Source organism: Mustela putorius, unplaced genomic scaffold, assembly GCF_011764305.1.
Source record: "Mustela putorius furo isolate JIRA1106 unplaced genomic scaffold, ASM1176430v1.1 tig00000529_pilon_pilon_pilon, whole genome shotgun sequence".
NCBI classification, from domain to species: domain Eukaryota; kingdom Metazoa; phylum Chordata; class Mammalia; order Carnivora; family Mustelidae; genus Mustela; species Mustela putorius.
The window spans coordinates 67,524-82,102 of NW_025421406.1; the positions used below are offsets into that span (position 1 = coordinate 67,524).

General features: G+C 43.1%; 1 protein-coding gene across 4 annotated transcripts in view; it reads left to right on the forward strand.

Annotated features, from left to right (window-relative positions):
• LOC123392376 (tumor necrosis factor alpha-induced protein 8) overlaps positions 1–12,817 on the forward strand; it is a 66,747-nt gene extending 53,930 nt beyond the window's left edge. For 3 of the 4 annotated variants that reach the window (XM_045081213.1, XM_045081211.1, XM_045081212.1), the window contains exon 2: positions 11,724–12,817. In XM_045081213.1, the coding sequence (XP_044937148.1) occupies positions 11,724–12,289 (566 nt within the window). In that variant the 3' untranslated portion in view covers positions 12,290–12,817. Of the gene's footprint in view, positions 1–4,242; positions 4,383–11,723 lie in introns of those variants that run through there. The other variant, XM_045081214.1, reaches the window with a different exon arrangement.
• Positions 12,818–14,579: the final 1,762 nt, after the last annotated feature.

A 14,579-nucleotide genomic window follows, 5' to 3' on the forward strand; every position in this document is an offset into this window, starting at 1 on the left:
AACATGGAGCTTAGGTGCCAGGGTGGCTCAGTTGGTTAAGCATCTAACTTGGTTTTGGCTCAGGTCATGATCTCAGGGTCCTGGGATTGAGCCCTATGTTTCACTCTGTACTACGCACTCCGCGGGGAGTCTGCTTGAGATTCTCTCTCTCTCTCTCTCTCTCAATCTGCCTGTCCTCCCTGTCCCACCCAAACCACTTAGGGTGCCTCTTTTAAATGCTTTCTCTCGTGCTCTCTCTTTTTCTCTCTCTAAAATGGATAAGTAAATCTTTAAGAAAAAAAAATAAAAGAAAATCATAGAGCTTATTTAGAGGATTTTCCTCCACACTCTGGCAGAAGATGGGATTTTATCAATAGTGGAAAGGTTTCATGCCCTTGAGAAATGTGTAAATAAATCCAACTTAATTGAAAAATCTTTAAGAGAAGCATCACCAGGGCACCTGGGTGGCTCAGTCAGTTAAGTGTCTGCCTTTGGCTCTGGTCATGATCCCAGTGTCCTAGAATTGAGCCCTGCTTCGGGCTCCCTGCTCCACGGGAAGCCTGCTTCCTCCTACCCCACTCTCCTTGCTTGTGTTCCTGCTCTCACTATCTCTCTATCAAATGAATAAATACAATCTTAAAAAAAAGAGAGAGAGAGAGAACCATCACCTATCTTAATCCAACATAATAAATAAGGAAGTGTTCACTTAATTTAAAAGAAGAACAGTTCACTAAAGTCACTTTTGCATAAATGCTTGTAGGACATTTTTTATTTTATTTCAAACCTGTATGAGTGATAGAGTGAGGACCTGTCCAAATTTTAGTTTAAGTAACATTTAAGAGAGACTAACTTCTCTGTTCTCTTGGACATAGCATTAAAATTCTCTGAGGCTTTACTACAGTAAGCTCTATTCTTAAAACATTTTCTTTGGATTCTGTGCACAAGCCCACATCTACTTTTTGGCAAAAATTTTTTGAGAGGGAATTAAATCCATACAGGGTCTACTTAGAGCATGCCTGTGTGACCGAAGTATGTCTGTCTGAACACTTTATTTTATTTTATTTTATTTAAAGATTTTATTTATTTACTTGACAGAGGGAGATAGAAAGAGAGATCCCAAGTAGGCAGATGGGCAGTGAGGGGGGTGTGGGCTCCCTGCTGAGCAGAGAGCCAGATGCAGACCTCCATCCCAAGACCCTGAGATCATGAGCCAAAGGCAGAGGCTTAACCCACTGAGCCACCCAGGTCCCCCTGACTGATCCTTTTATAGTGTAGCATTCTGGGAGTACACTTCAGTGTTTATATATCCAAACTACATAGGGTGCCTCTCATAAATGCAGCTTCTTAGATTGTAGTCTGGGGATTCTGATTCAGTAGGGAGGGCAGTTTGCACTTCTAAGAAGCTTCTAGATTCTCCTAAGGCAGGTGGCCTGTGTCATTGACATTCCTGACCCAGATACCCACTGTAGATGTCCCCTCCCTGCCACTAATCCTCTTGAAAATGGAGCATCTTTGTGCTGTGAGTTTTCTTGGCCTAGACAACATGTTATACTCAGTGTTTCCATTTTTTCTAAAATCTATGGGATCTACACATATCTTTGGGCTCCTGACCGGAGATATACAGCTCTCCTGGCAGAATTGTTAATCCCTCTCCAGCTGAGGGGGTTAGGGGGGGCAGATTCTATAGATCAGCTCTGGAATATGGTCATGTTTATTTCTGGAAGGCAGAATCTTCTTTTTTTTCCTTCAAGGTCAATGTTTTGGGTCAGTCTCCTTCAGTGATAACTTTTTCAAACCTAGCTTCCCTCCATGATTGCAAAATGAATGTTCCCTCTCTTTGCTACTGTTGCATGTTTACAGGCTCCTGTTATAAACCTAGTCATGGTGCGTTCTGCACCTCCCACCCCCCATCCCTCCCACCCCCCACCCCGGCACCCTGAGGGCCTGGGGAGCGGGGATACTGGTATTTATCATTGAAACCATAGTATCTGATACATAACAAACACTCAACAGAAGTTTTGTGGAATGCCTCATGTCTTTGGGTTCATGTTCTCCCTTTATATGGGTCACTCTTACCAAATCCTTGTAAAAACCTTAGGTGGCCTCATTTGCACATGGGGAAACTGAGGCATGGAACCATTGGGTAATTTGCCCCAGGGACACTGCACTCAGTGGCAGAACCAGACTTCCATCCCACACAGTATGGCTCTGGAGTCTGTGCTCACATTGCCTGGCTTTGCCCAGCCACCTGTCTTGCCCTCTGCTATGTGCACAATACAATTGTTAATTCATTCCAGAGGGATAACAAGTCAATTTGTTAGCCAGTAGTTTTCACCAACCTTATCCTACAAATTTGTACAAATATGGGACCTTTCTGTAATTCATTTGGAAAACTTGGGCAAATAAAGTTATGGTGTTTCTTGACTGTTTTACTAATCCTCCAGACTTTAATGTTATTAATGCTTTTTGCGCCTCTTAAGGGGTACCTTAGTATACACTGTCCCCCAGATTTCTTTCACCAGAGAGAATGTTGTTCCTCATTAGACTTTTTTTTAACTTCTTAAAGAGCTAGGTTTTTTGGGTTTTGGTTTGTTTTGTTTTTAACATAATTTGAAAGATAAGCTGGCTACTGCTTTCGTGAGGTTTCCCAAGAAATTTCTTGGGTCCTAAATATTTGAGTGTCTTCAGTGCATAAATCATCTTCAGTGACCACTTAAACCTCCCTGGGATAGTCACAGGTCTGTTGTCGTGGGGTAGTGACTAATAGCCCTCTTTTCAGAGGTATTCCATTTCCATGATAATCTGTGATTGCCCTAATCATGACATTTGTTCACCTCCATTAAATAAAGATCTGTGTTTCATACTCACTACCTTCTCATTGCTCACGGAAGGACTCGTAGTGCTGTTAACAGCCATGTCCCCCTAGCAGCTACCATTTTGTATCAGTCTCGCATGGAACTAGGGACACTCACACAGTTTGTCTGTCTTCACTCAAAAGTTGCATTTCTTGGGATGCCTGGGTGGCTCAGTCAGTTAAGCATCAGACTCTTGATCTCAGTGCAGGTCTTGATCTCAGGGTTGTGAGTTCAGTCCCTGCATTGGGCTTCATGATGGGTGTGGAGCCAACGTGAAAAAAAATTTTTTTTAAGTTGTGTTTCTTAAGAATTGCAAGCCTGTAAGACTTCTTCATACTGCTTAGTATCTGTTCTGTGTATTCTTGTCTATGCATGAAAAAGCCCAACTCTGAAAGGGTCCCAGAAATCTAAGAACACTTTTCACCTCTGAGAAGCAGGAGTTGGGGTCCGGACTATATTGTTGGAGGGCAAAGCTGGGAGACTTTTTGCTTTATCTATTTAGATCTGGCCTTTGTGCAGTGTAAGCATATTTTTTTGTTTCCTAACATTATCTTTTAAAAATGTTTAAAAACTGCTCAGGGTTTTCCCTGAAAAGACAAGCTATTTTAGACCCAGCTGGTTTCATCTTCTTTATATGGAATCTGTTTCCTTCACCAGAGGAGAACTAGTCTCTTGCTTTTGTTTTCTTTCCCTTCCTTTCATGTTGCTTTGCTGAGTATATTAGGTTTTCCCATATCTTCAAGAAGAAGCCTCTTTTTAAAAGCTCATGTCGTGTAATGTAACTCTTGAGAGAATAGCGTGAAGTTGAACATATCTAGGTCCAAGCTCATCTCTCCCACTTACTGACAATATGGCCTTGAGAAAGTAACTTAATTTCTCTGGACCTCAATGGCCTTATCTGTAAAATGGGGACAATAACAACCTCCCTCTTGGGATTGTTGTGAAGCTTCAATAAGATAATGCAGATTCTGGATGGTTCTGGGGATCATTGAATAAACATTCAAAATTCAGTAGCTAGCCAGTGAGTCCTCGTGACCATGAACCTCTCAGTCTGACTTTGGGTAACCACAAAAGTCATTTCTATTCTTGTATCATCTGTACTAATATTTACAAGACAGACATTCTTTGGGGTCTACTTCATATAAATATCACCAGCCTTTCTTCCAATCCTGATACTGGGTGAAGCTAGAGGCAGAAGAGACATCTTGCCAGAGTTTATGCCATGCAGAAAAAAATCAAGGCATCGCATGATTCCTTTGGCAAGTTGACTGCAGAGGAGCAGAGATGAAGTCTAATATGAAGTTAAAGGGGCTGAGACTCAGGAAATTACATTTTCAATTTTAAAATCATCACACCGCGAAGCCACAGGAGTCAAGGACGTGGAGTTGATCCTAAAATCATGATGAAGAGATTCCAGAATTCAAACAGCAGAAATAGCCCGAGATCACACAGGGAAAGGCTTCAGAGTGTTTTCTTTAGGACGTAATTTCTCTTGTCTACAAATTCGGAAAACAGGGAACATCGGGACCTACGAGGAGAGAGAACACAGTGAGTGTCTAGGTTGGGTTTGAATCCCTGCTCCTCCATTTCAGTGGGTATTAACTAAGGGAACAAGTCTCTGTGGTCACGATCCTAGCCTGTGGCTGCGTGTTTTCGGATTCCTAACTCATTAACTCTCCTCCAAGCCATACTGACTTGAAATGAGGTCCCGCTTAGCGGATGAGAAAACTGAGGTTCTAAGAATTAAATTGCACTCAAATTTACAACTCGGGACTCCTAACCTGGAGCCTTCTGTCTACTTCATGCTGCTCTTACTTGGCTTTCTGCCCTGCCTTTGGGTTGCTGGTTCTCTGGTTCACAGACTCCTCAGGAGATGCTGTGCTCTTTGGGGTAATCTTGGTGGCCAGTTGTGGGTTTTTGCTTTGACTTTACTTTGGGTCCATTTTCTCTGCATCTCTTCCAGTTGCACAGTTTTGCACGGGCAGTGATGCTTTCTCTCCTCTTGTCTTCGATTCTGTTCTCCATTGGTCAGTTTGTTTTGGACAAAATACCCTTACACTACCTATCAGATGTGAACAAGAGATTCAACACCTTAAAAAAAGAGAAATTCCATGAGAAAGCCTTAATATATTGTCATCGTGGAAAAGGAAATGTAACTCCTTATTAAACTGAGGTCTCTGTTTTCACACAACCATCTGGTGTTTTGCATTTCTCAGCTGCATATTTTGTCCAGAAGGAGTTGATTAATTCTGACCGAATGTGATTCAGTATTCAAAAGCTTCAGAATGTATTCGAAGTTTAGTTTGTTGAGTTCTTCCAACAAAACTGTGGAGAAGTATACTCTGTGCCAGGCATTGGGTGAGACTCCCGCTAGGTGGTCTATGTCCAGTCCTTTTGGGACAGTTCCCAGAACTGGGCATCATTTATTCTCATCTGACAGTTGGGGAAACCGAGTCTCAGCTGTATCTCTGAGTGGTATGGCAGTTCCTGGAACCACTAGATATAGAATCTTTGGACTTTTATGAGTACACCCTTCTTTTCCAGGCGCCTGGTGGAATGAGTTACTACAGGAAATGTATATTAATTCTCACTAGTATGCTAAAGGTTTATGCTGCAATTTTTCTGGTTTATGCTGCAATTTTTCTACTTTAAATGGTATGGATGAAAAAATTCTAATACGCATTGAAAGTTGTTTTTAAAAGGTAAACTCATGACTCTCCCAAAAATAGAAAATGGGCATGCCAAAGATTTAACGAAACTCACTAATTAATGAAGAACCAGTAAGCTCTTATAATTGGTTCAGGAGAATCCAAAGCAGGGCATAGGCAAACAAGAAAATGAAGACTCAGTTGCACGTCCCCTGGAACAAATGGATTTGTATCTCTAGGGACAAGAGGCATTTGTAGTACTGCTAGTCTGTACAATTTGTAGGTTGTAAGTATGGAGTTGTACAGTTTTGTACAGTTGTACAGTTATGGAGTCGCTCCTTGAAGAGCAGTAAAAGGAATCTGGAATAGACAGGATACTTTATGATTCCTGGTTCTCTACTGAAAAGCCACCCAGTGATTTTTTTTTTTCCTTTTTCGCTTTCTCGGCCCATTTCAAAGTCACCATTTTCCCTAACATGTGTTTTCTTTATTATGTTGCCTTTTTTTTTTCCTTTTCTTGCCCAGCATGGAACCCAATGCAGGGCTTGAACTCAAGACCCTGAGAACAAGACCTGAGCTGAGATCCAAGAGTCTGACGCCCGACCCACTGAGCCCCCAGGCATCCCTATTATGTTGCCTTTTAAAGTGAGGGTGTACTCCTTCTGGAGGTGGCAGGAGACCCAAAGTGAATGCTCTAGCTTGTCCCTGTGACGATGCATACTCTTGGTCTTCAGCCACTTGGGGACAGGAAAATACAAAGACACCAGAATCTGCCTTTAGTATCAGGTGAAGGACTCCAAGTGTGCTGATCCTCCTAAGACAATGTTTCTTTATGTCAGGGCCTCCTTCTGTGTGACCCAAGGCTGATTTGAGGGTTCAGCTGTCTGGTATGTGTCTCCTCTCTGGGTAAGGTGGCCCGCCCTTGCTCTCATGGTTGTTGCCTCTGCTGCCTGCCACTCTCTCCCCTTCCCTGCACTTTCCCTCTCTTTTTTTTCTTGTTTGTTGTTTCTTCTCTTTCCTGTTGAGGAGTTTCTTACTTGGGGAATTCTGAATGTGGAGATCTGGTGTCACAGACCCCTCGCCAGCCATTCCAAGGACTCCTGGCTTCTCCACTGGAGCTCACCAGATCACAAGGCAGGGAAGGCAACTCTTAGCCTGTTGACTTCTTGGGACACTGTTTACACTTTGCTCTGACCACTTCCTTATCCCCACTGTTTCTTACTAAGCCACATTTAGATTTGGAGTTACTCAGGTACGAGAGGGCTAAGGTCTTATATATTTGTTTAAGGAACTTTTATTAACACCCCACAACAACCAGACATGCTCTCTAAATTGTTTTCTTTTCCATCTTTCCTAAGACTGGGTCCGCTGAATCAGAGTTTAACTAGGCGGGGATTAGCAATGGCATCCATGGACATCTGCAGTCACTGCTTCAAAATTCCAAGTAGAACAAATCTGATGGGTGATGAAATTATTCACTTGCTGGTGAGGTTGTAAGGAAAGTTACCTGAGGGCTTCACTGGACGAGCAGTGTCTTAGTTGCAATAATATTCTGGAGAACTGTTAATTTCAGCAAACTATAGATTTTCATTAATTCATTTTAGGATAAGTTCGTATGGGGTTTGGGGGGGGTTGTTTTTGTATTTGTTTTTGTTTTATGAGCCCATTTCTTCCCCTTATACACAAGGGTCAGTGTATTTTTACACAGCGTTTATCTCCAAACTTAGAGTTGTTGATGCTAAAAACTGGAATTCCGTGAATATCAATTTGCTTTACAGCAAGTGTTGCAGACATGGATGATTTCGTTAAACCAAGACAGGAGATACAGAGATATAGAGGAAGGGCCCAAAGATAAGTAGGCATAAAATAGCATTTACATCTCTTTCTATACAACGTTCTTGCCAGTGGCAGTTCTTGGTATGTTTTTGATATATGACATTGTTTTTCCTTAGTCAAGGGTGTACATATTTCCAAACACAAGTGAATTCTTTTTTTTATTAAAGATTTTTAAATAAGATTTCATCTTTTTATTTGAGATAGAGTGAGAGAGTGAGAGAGAGCACAGGAGGGGCAGAGGGAGAGGAGAAGCAGACTCCCCACTGAGCAGGGAGCCCGAAAGGGGTTTGAACTAGGCTGGTACCCTTGGAGATGGAGGGAAGTGGGGAGAGGGAGAATGGAAGGCTCTTGGTCATGGGCAAGGCAAGAGAGAGGATGGTGTGGTGGGGGATGACCAGGCCTCCCACTTGAGCAGATGGTTGGAAGGACTGCTATTCATGAAGGTAGAATGGAGAAGGAACACTTTGGGGGGCACGAAGGAATCAAGGATTCCATTGTAGACATGGTGCATTTGGAATGCCTGCAAAACAGCCAAGGAAAAGGGAAACTTTGAATGCATTTGCAAAACGAGTTCAGAACTCCATCCCAGGACCCTGGGATCATGACCTGAGCCAAAGGCAGATGCTTAACCGGCTGAGCCCCCCAGGCGCCGCAAGTGAATTCATCTTGATTAAACACTGAAACCATATTTTCAACTCTTTGTGGCGTCCCAGGATGTACCTTGCATCTGTCCCTCTGTTACATGTTTAAACATAGAGCTCTCTGGGCTTGGAGCAGGTGGACCCTGTGTCTGATCTTCTACTGTAGCCAGAGGGCTCAGATGCTAGGCAAAACCACTGCATTGGCTTTTATACTAAATATTTGTATTATTGCCCTCCAGTATTTATTCATTGTGTGCAACGAGTCTGTATTCTTTAAAAAACAACAACAATAACAACAACAACAAAAACACAAAAAACAAAGACCTGAATGACGACAGTAAAAGAAACCACACTCTTGAGTGCGAGAGAAGAAAACCATATAGCTAGCTAGGTAAAACAAATACCTGTTTATCTAGCTTTTTATTTATTTATTTTTTAAGATTTTTATTTATTTATTTGACAGACAGAGATCACAAGTAGGCAGAGAGGCAGGCAGAGAGAGAGAGGACGAAGCAGGCTCCCTGCTTGAGCAGAGAGCCCGATGCGGGGCTCGATCCCAGGACTGTGAGATCATGACCTGAGCTGAAGGCAGAGGCTTTAACCCACTGAGCCACCCAGGCGCCCCTGTTTCTCTAGCTTTTAAAACAAATAACCTCCCCCCCTCCAACATATATATCTAAAACTCATTTTGCAGGCCAGCAAGTTTTCATAGGGAAGTGTTTAAGTGGGGCAAAGGGAGAGGGGAAGTGGGCTTCCTCTTCTGTAAGAAGTGCCATGGAGCAGGCGCCCACACGGGGGCCCAGAGGGTGACCCCTCTGGGGCACGGATGTATCATCTGGGCTCACAGAGAGCTTACTGTCTAGGGAGGAGAGGCAGACCATCAAAATTTAGGCAAATGAGGAGGATGTCAGGAACAAGGAAGTGTGTAAGTGCGTTGGTTCACAAAGACTGGAAGTCAGCATCTTTTTCTAATCTACATTTTGAAAGGCTCTGGTTGCTCAGTGAGAAGAGATTGGAAAGGGGTTTGAACTCGGCTGGTACCCGTGGAGATAGAGGGAAGGGAGAATGGAAGGCTCTTGGTCATGGGCAGGGCAAGAAAGAGAGGATGTTGTGTTGGGGGATGGCCAGGCTCCCCCTGACCCCTCGCTTGAGCAAATGCTTGGAAGGGCTGCTATTCGTGAAGGCAGAAAGGAGAAGGACTGTGTTGGGGACACGGGAGAATCAAGGATTCCATCCTAGACATGGTGCATTTGGAATGCCTGCAAAACAGCCCAGAAAAAGGAAAACCCTGAATGCATTTGCTAAATGAGTCCCAGAAAGGGGTCAGAGTGAGTTCTAAGTGTGGGAGTTTTGGCACCTGAGGGGCATCAGAAGCCACGGGAGTGGAAGAGCTCACATGAGGGTAAGGTAGAGCAGAGGAGAAAAATGTGATCCAGGACTAGCCTTGAGATACAGCAGGCCTTTAAGGGATCTGGTAGAGGGTGCAGAGCTGACAAATGAGCCTGAGCAGGAATGGCTAAAGGCAGTTAATTTGCAAGGGGGAAAAAGAAATCATATTGCATGATCACAGACCACACAGCCCTGGCTTGCAGTTTTCAGCTGCAACCCCCTATTGGCTCCAAGGAAGCCTTCACCAATGCTAGGAAAGAAATCCTCTGTGTGTTTGCCTTCCCTGTGCAGGGGGAGAAAGAGCTTCAGCTTCTTTTTCAAAGATGACCAAGCTGGACATAACCCAGAGAAGAGAACGAAAGGAGGAAGTGGCCGCTGTGTTTCTAGAGCAGGGTCTGCAGTTCCTCTGAGGCAACAACTGGGAAAGCCTCAGAAGTCAGCTTCTCTGTCCTGGTTGAGACCCATTCCTGCTAAACTGGGAGCAATCTTGCTGGCCGTGGCCTTGCTTTTCACACTTTCTCTTGTGGGAGGTTCAAGGGCTACTACATGAAAGAACGTTTCCCGTTGTCTTTATGTTTGAAAGCAAATGGAACTTTGAGGTTCAATGAGCTAAGGAGCTTAAGAGAGGTGCAGACTTTCAAGTCCGGTCTTGGAGAGAGGACCACAGAGGATTTTTACTCCTCTCTCACTGTTTCCGGTGATTTCATAGTGTACAGTGTTTCCATCAAATAGACATTGTAGTAAATCCCAGATGGATGTTGGGAGACCGTGTCAGGCCCTAGTAGATGCAACACAGAATAACCTTCCAACTTTATGTGAGTTTCTGAGATCGTTGTTATTTCCCATGGATCTGAAATGTGGGGGGTATCCCTTCCTGTATAAATCGGTTTTATTTATTGAAATCCATCTCCTAAGTTCTGCAGCGGAAGACGGTCCCTGGTCTTAATGTGGTAACAGTGACTACGTGTGTCCGTTATTTTGATACAAACGATTTAATGTGGATTAACCCATGCACTCTTTTGCACACCTTTAAGGAATAGAATGGAAATCTGAAACAGCTTGGAAACCTTCACACGTTGGCCATTTCTCATGCTTTTTTGCTTTCCTTTTCTTTCTCAAAATATATTTCGGTTCTTCTTCTGCAATTTCAGTTCATGTTTCAGATGTTTAGATATCGACATCCATGAGGACAGAGGTTATGGTTCAGGGAAGCCTTTCCTTCAGGGCATGTGGCCATTATATTAATGAATGGCATCCTGGTCAGTAGGAAACACTTAGCATTACCTGAGTTGTATCCCACGAGCTACTTGGCCCGAGTGTGGGACTGAACATGTCTGGTTATCCTTCTGCCTCCCCCTCCCCCTGCTTGTGCTCCTTCTCTCACTCTGGCAAATAAACAAATCTTAAAAAAAAAACAACAAAAAACCATGGGACACCTGGGTGACTTAGTTGGTTGGGCGGCTGCCTTTGGCTCAGGTCATGATCCCGGGCTCCTTGTCCTGCGGGGAGCCTGCCTCTCTCTCTGCCTCTGCCTGCAACTCTGCCTGCTTGTGCTCTCTCTCTGAAAAATAAATAAATAAAAATCTTAAAAAAAAAAAAATGGCAATGAAATTAAAAAAAAAAAAAGCAGGGCTCTCCTTTTGATTTGCTTCCTTGAATTTGCTACTTAGTGTGGCTTTGCTATTTATCCTTCTTCCATTTAAACGTGTTCCTTTAAGTTTTCTTGGTGACTGGTGCCCAGAGGACAGTTGTGGAGTTGATTTTATATTTTTGATGTATTTCTTATAAAACTCAACTGGAGGAAACTGCATAATATTTCATTGCCTCATGAGACGTAACGTTTTTATAATCAGAAAAAGTTATCTTTGGAAAGGTTGTCTCCTTCAACTGCTAAACAAAGTATTGAGTGTATAACAGAAGGTATAAAATACTTGAGTAACTGGAGACCTTAATGATGATGCAAAAGAACCTGTTCTTTTCAGAAATGAGAACCTGGGATGCCTGGGTGGCTCAGTCAGTTAAACTTCTGCTTTCGACTCAGGTCCTAATTCCTGGGATCGAGTCCAGCATGGGGCTCCTTGCTCAGTGGGGAGTCTGCTTTTCCCTCTGCCTGCCGCTCCTCCTGCTTGTGCTCTCTCTGTGTCTCTTCCTGTCAAATACGTAAATGAAATCTTTTAAAAAGAAAGAGAAAGAAAGGAAAAGAAAGAAGGAATGAAAGGAAGGAGAACCAAATGCCCAGAAGTGTAGTAAAGTTTTAGGCCTTTTCTGAACAGAAACCAATGTCAGTAGGTGGAAGGCAACCATATAGTGGAAAAATGAGAAGGAACATCGTCCTTAATATCTGTTTGGTTTTTTTTTAATTTGCTTCTTTGTAGTGGCCACAGATGTCTTCAATTCCAAAAACCTGGCCGTGCAGGCACAAAAGAAGATCTTGGGGAAGATGGTGTCCAAATCCATCGCCACCACCCTCATCGATGACACAAGCAGCGAGGTGCTGGATGAGCTCTACCGAGTGACCAAGGAGTACACCCAGAACAAGAAGGAGGCAGAGAAGATCATTAAGAACCTCATCAAGACAGTCATCAAGCTGGCCATCCTTTACAGAAATAACCAGTTCAACCAAGACGAGCTGGCGCTGATGGAGAAATTCAAGAAGAAAGTTCACCAGCTGGCCATGACCGTGGTCAGCTTCCACCAGGTGGAGTACACCTTTGACCGGAACGTGTTATCCCGCCTGCTGAACGAGTGCAGAGAGATGCTTCACCAGATCATCCAGCGTCATCTCACGGCCAAGTCGCACGGACGGGTTAATAACGTCTTTGACCATTTCTCAGATTGTGATTTCTTAGCGGCCTTGTATAACCCCTTTGGGAATTTTAAGCCCCACTTACAAAAACTCTGCGATGGTGTCAACAAAATGCTGGACGAGGAGAACATCTGATCGTGTGCATTAAGACTGGGACCGCTCGTAATTTCTTTGAAAACAGAGCACTGCTGATTTATGAAGGAAAAACGAATTTTTTAAAAGTGACCTATGTTTCTGAAAGACTGGTGCCCAGCTCAGGCGTCTGACGTTGTCAGTAATGTTTTATGCAGCTTGTTTTATTTGAAGAAAAGCAGATTGCCAAAAACTCTGGTGAAACGCTCCCTCCCTAACAGTTCGCAGATCGTGGGAAAGGTGTCTCTGGTCGTGTGATGCAAATAGAGTTGTACAAAGAAAAATGGATAGGTCCAGACTGCAAGAGGTGGTTTTTTGGGGGTCAGTTGTTGTGTCTTTAGCACGTTGGCTATTTCTCACCTGTAGAAAGTTATGTACTTTCATTCACTATTATTCCTCGCTGTGTATTCCTCCCTTGGTTAAAAAGCTGAAAACCCTCTCTTTCTCTCCTTGCTCCCTTTGAGATGATTTAATTTTCAAGTCCCTTTTGCTCAATGTTCCTTTGTTAAAGATTTTGTCACTGACAGTTAAGAATTGGGTCTACATCAAGAATTAAGACATTCAAGAATTGAAGGCGGTCAGATCGAACACTCAGAAAAACAGGAAACTGCTTCTCAGAAGTCAGTATTGTAGGACCCAGCTCTATTTGACGTGACTAATGTCTAATAGACAAATATATTTCGGGACTGGAGTCCCGTTTTTTAGTACCAACGGTAGTACTTTGAAAATGGGGTAATTCTTGAAAATGCTGGTGGCCTCTCCACTTTTAGTATATGTTTCAGCTGTAAGAGACACAAGGAAAAATCTAGATGGTTCTTGTAAAAATGAGCATACTACTAAGTACAACAATCTTTATTTTAGAGATGAGCTCATCCAAATAATGTAGGGGGGCTTAAAGGGCCAAAAAGGAAGAAAACATATTGCTGTGGGCCATGAGAATGAAAATAAATGCATTTCAACATTGAATAAGGTTTGATAGGTAAATAAAGAATGTCACTTTTTTTTATTTAACTAATAAGGTTTTTGCTATTTTGTTATTTGCTATCTTGATGAGTAAACCAAAGAATATTTGTATTCTAAGCCTTTTGTGTGTTGTTTTCTATATAATTTTAGGTGCATGTGAATGATAAAGGAAAGATCTTATTTTTTATTGGGGGGAAAAGAAAAAACAGAAACCTGCTGAGCAACTATCAGGAAACAATAGACTTAAATCCCAGCCCTAAATATTTTTGCATTGGCGCTATTTCCATGATTTAACATACTCTTTTGCCTGAAATTTGCCTGCCTCCCAGAAGACTGACATTGCAATAGGAGTTCACCAGGGAAGAGCCTACAACTTAAAAAATTCCAGAGGTTGTGATCTGGTTTAAAAAAAACCCACCCACCCTTGTCTCAGACTAGTAGCCGAGAGAGGCAGAGTGTCTCCCTGTTTGATATAAAATCCTCATCCCCCAGATCCAAACTGAAATTACCCATTCTCACTTCTCAGAGGGGGCAGGTGACTCTTACAGGTTGTAGCAAGAGCATAGCTTCATAGCTTGTGGACAGGACCAGCTAGAGAGAGAGGGAACCTGGGGGACAATTTTGATCAGGGGGCGCCTGGTTAGCTCAGTCGTTAAGCATCTGCCTTCGGCTCAGTTCATGATTCCAGGGTCCTGGTATCAGGCCCTACATGGGGCTCCCTGCTCACTGGGAAGTCTGCTTCTCTCGTGGCCTCTGCCTCTGCCCCCGCCCACCGCCCCCTGCTAATGCTCTCTCTCTCTCTCTCTCAAATAAATAAATAAATAAATATTTAAATCAATAAGTGTGGTATGGATAAAGTCCATTTTAGAAACATCCTTGCTTCAGGCAGTAATGGACAATGTGGCTTCTGAAATGGTTTTTCACACAGTGACATTTGAGATGGTATTTAAATTATGCAGGTCTGACCTATTCTCTAAAGCTCTGGGTATGATTTTATACAGAGACATTTTTACGAACTTTGGAACATGGCTTCTAATTTGGGGACATCTCATGGCTCGAATGTCAGAAACTCTCTAGAACTTCAATTCAGGGTGCTCACAACCAGCCATGACTTTGAACAATGATCCGTGCAGCCTGCTTCTTCTCCCACCAGGCTCTCCTTCCCCAGACGGGCAAGGCACTTTATGTGCCCACAGCCAAGAGAGAAGTGGCCTTCACCATTGTGTTCCCCAGAAAATGTATGGTTTTACTTTGACACTTTACTGTTATTTGCCAGGTTCAGGGGCTAGAAATACTGAGCAAGTCGCTTTTAAAATAGCTTTGTGTTTTT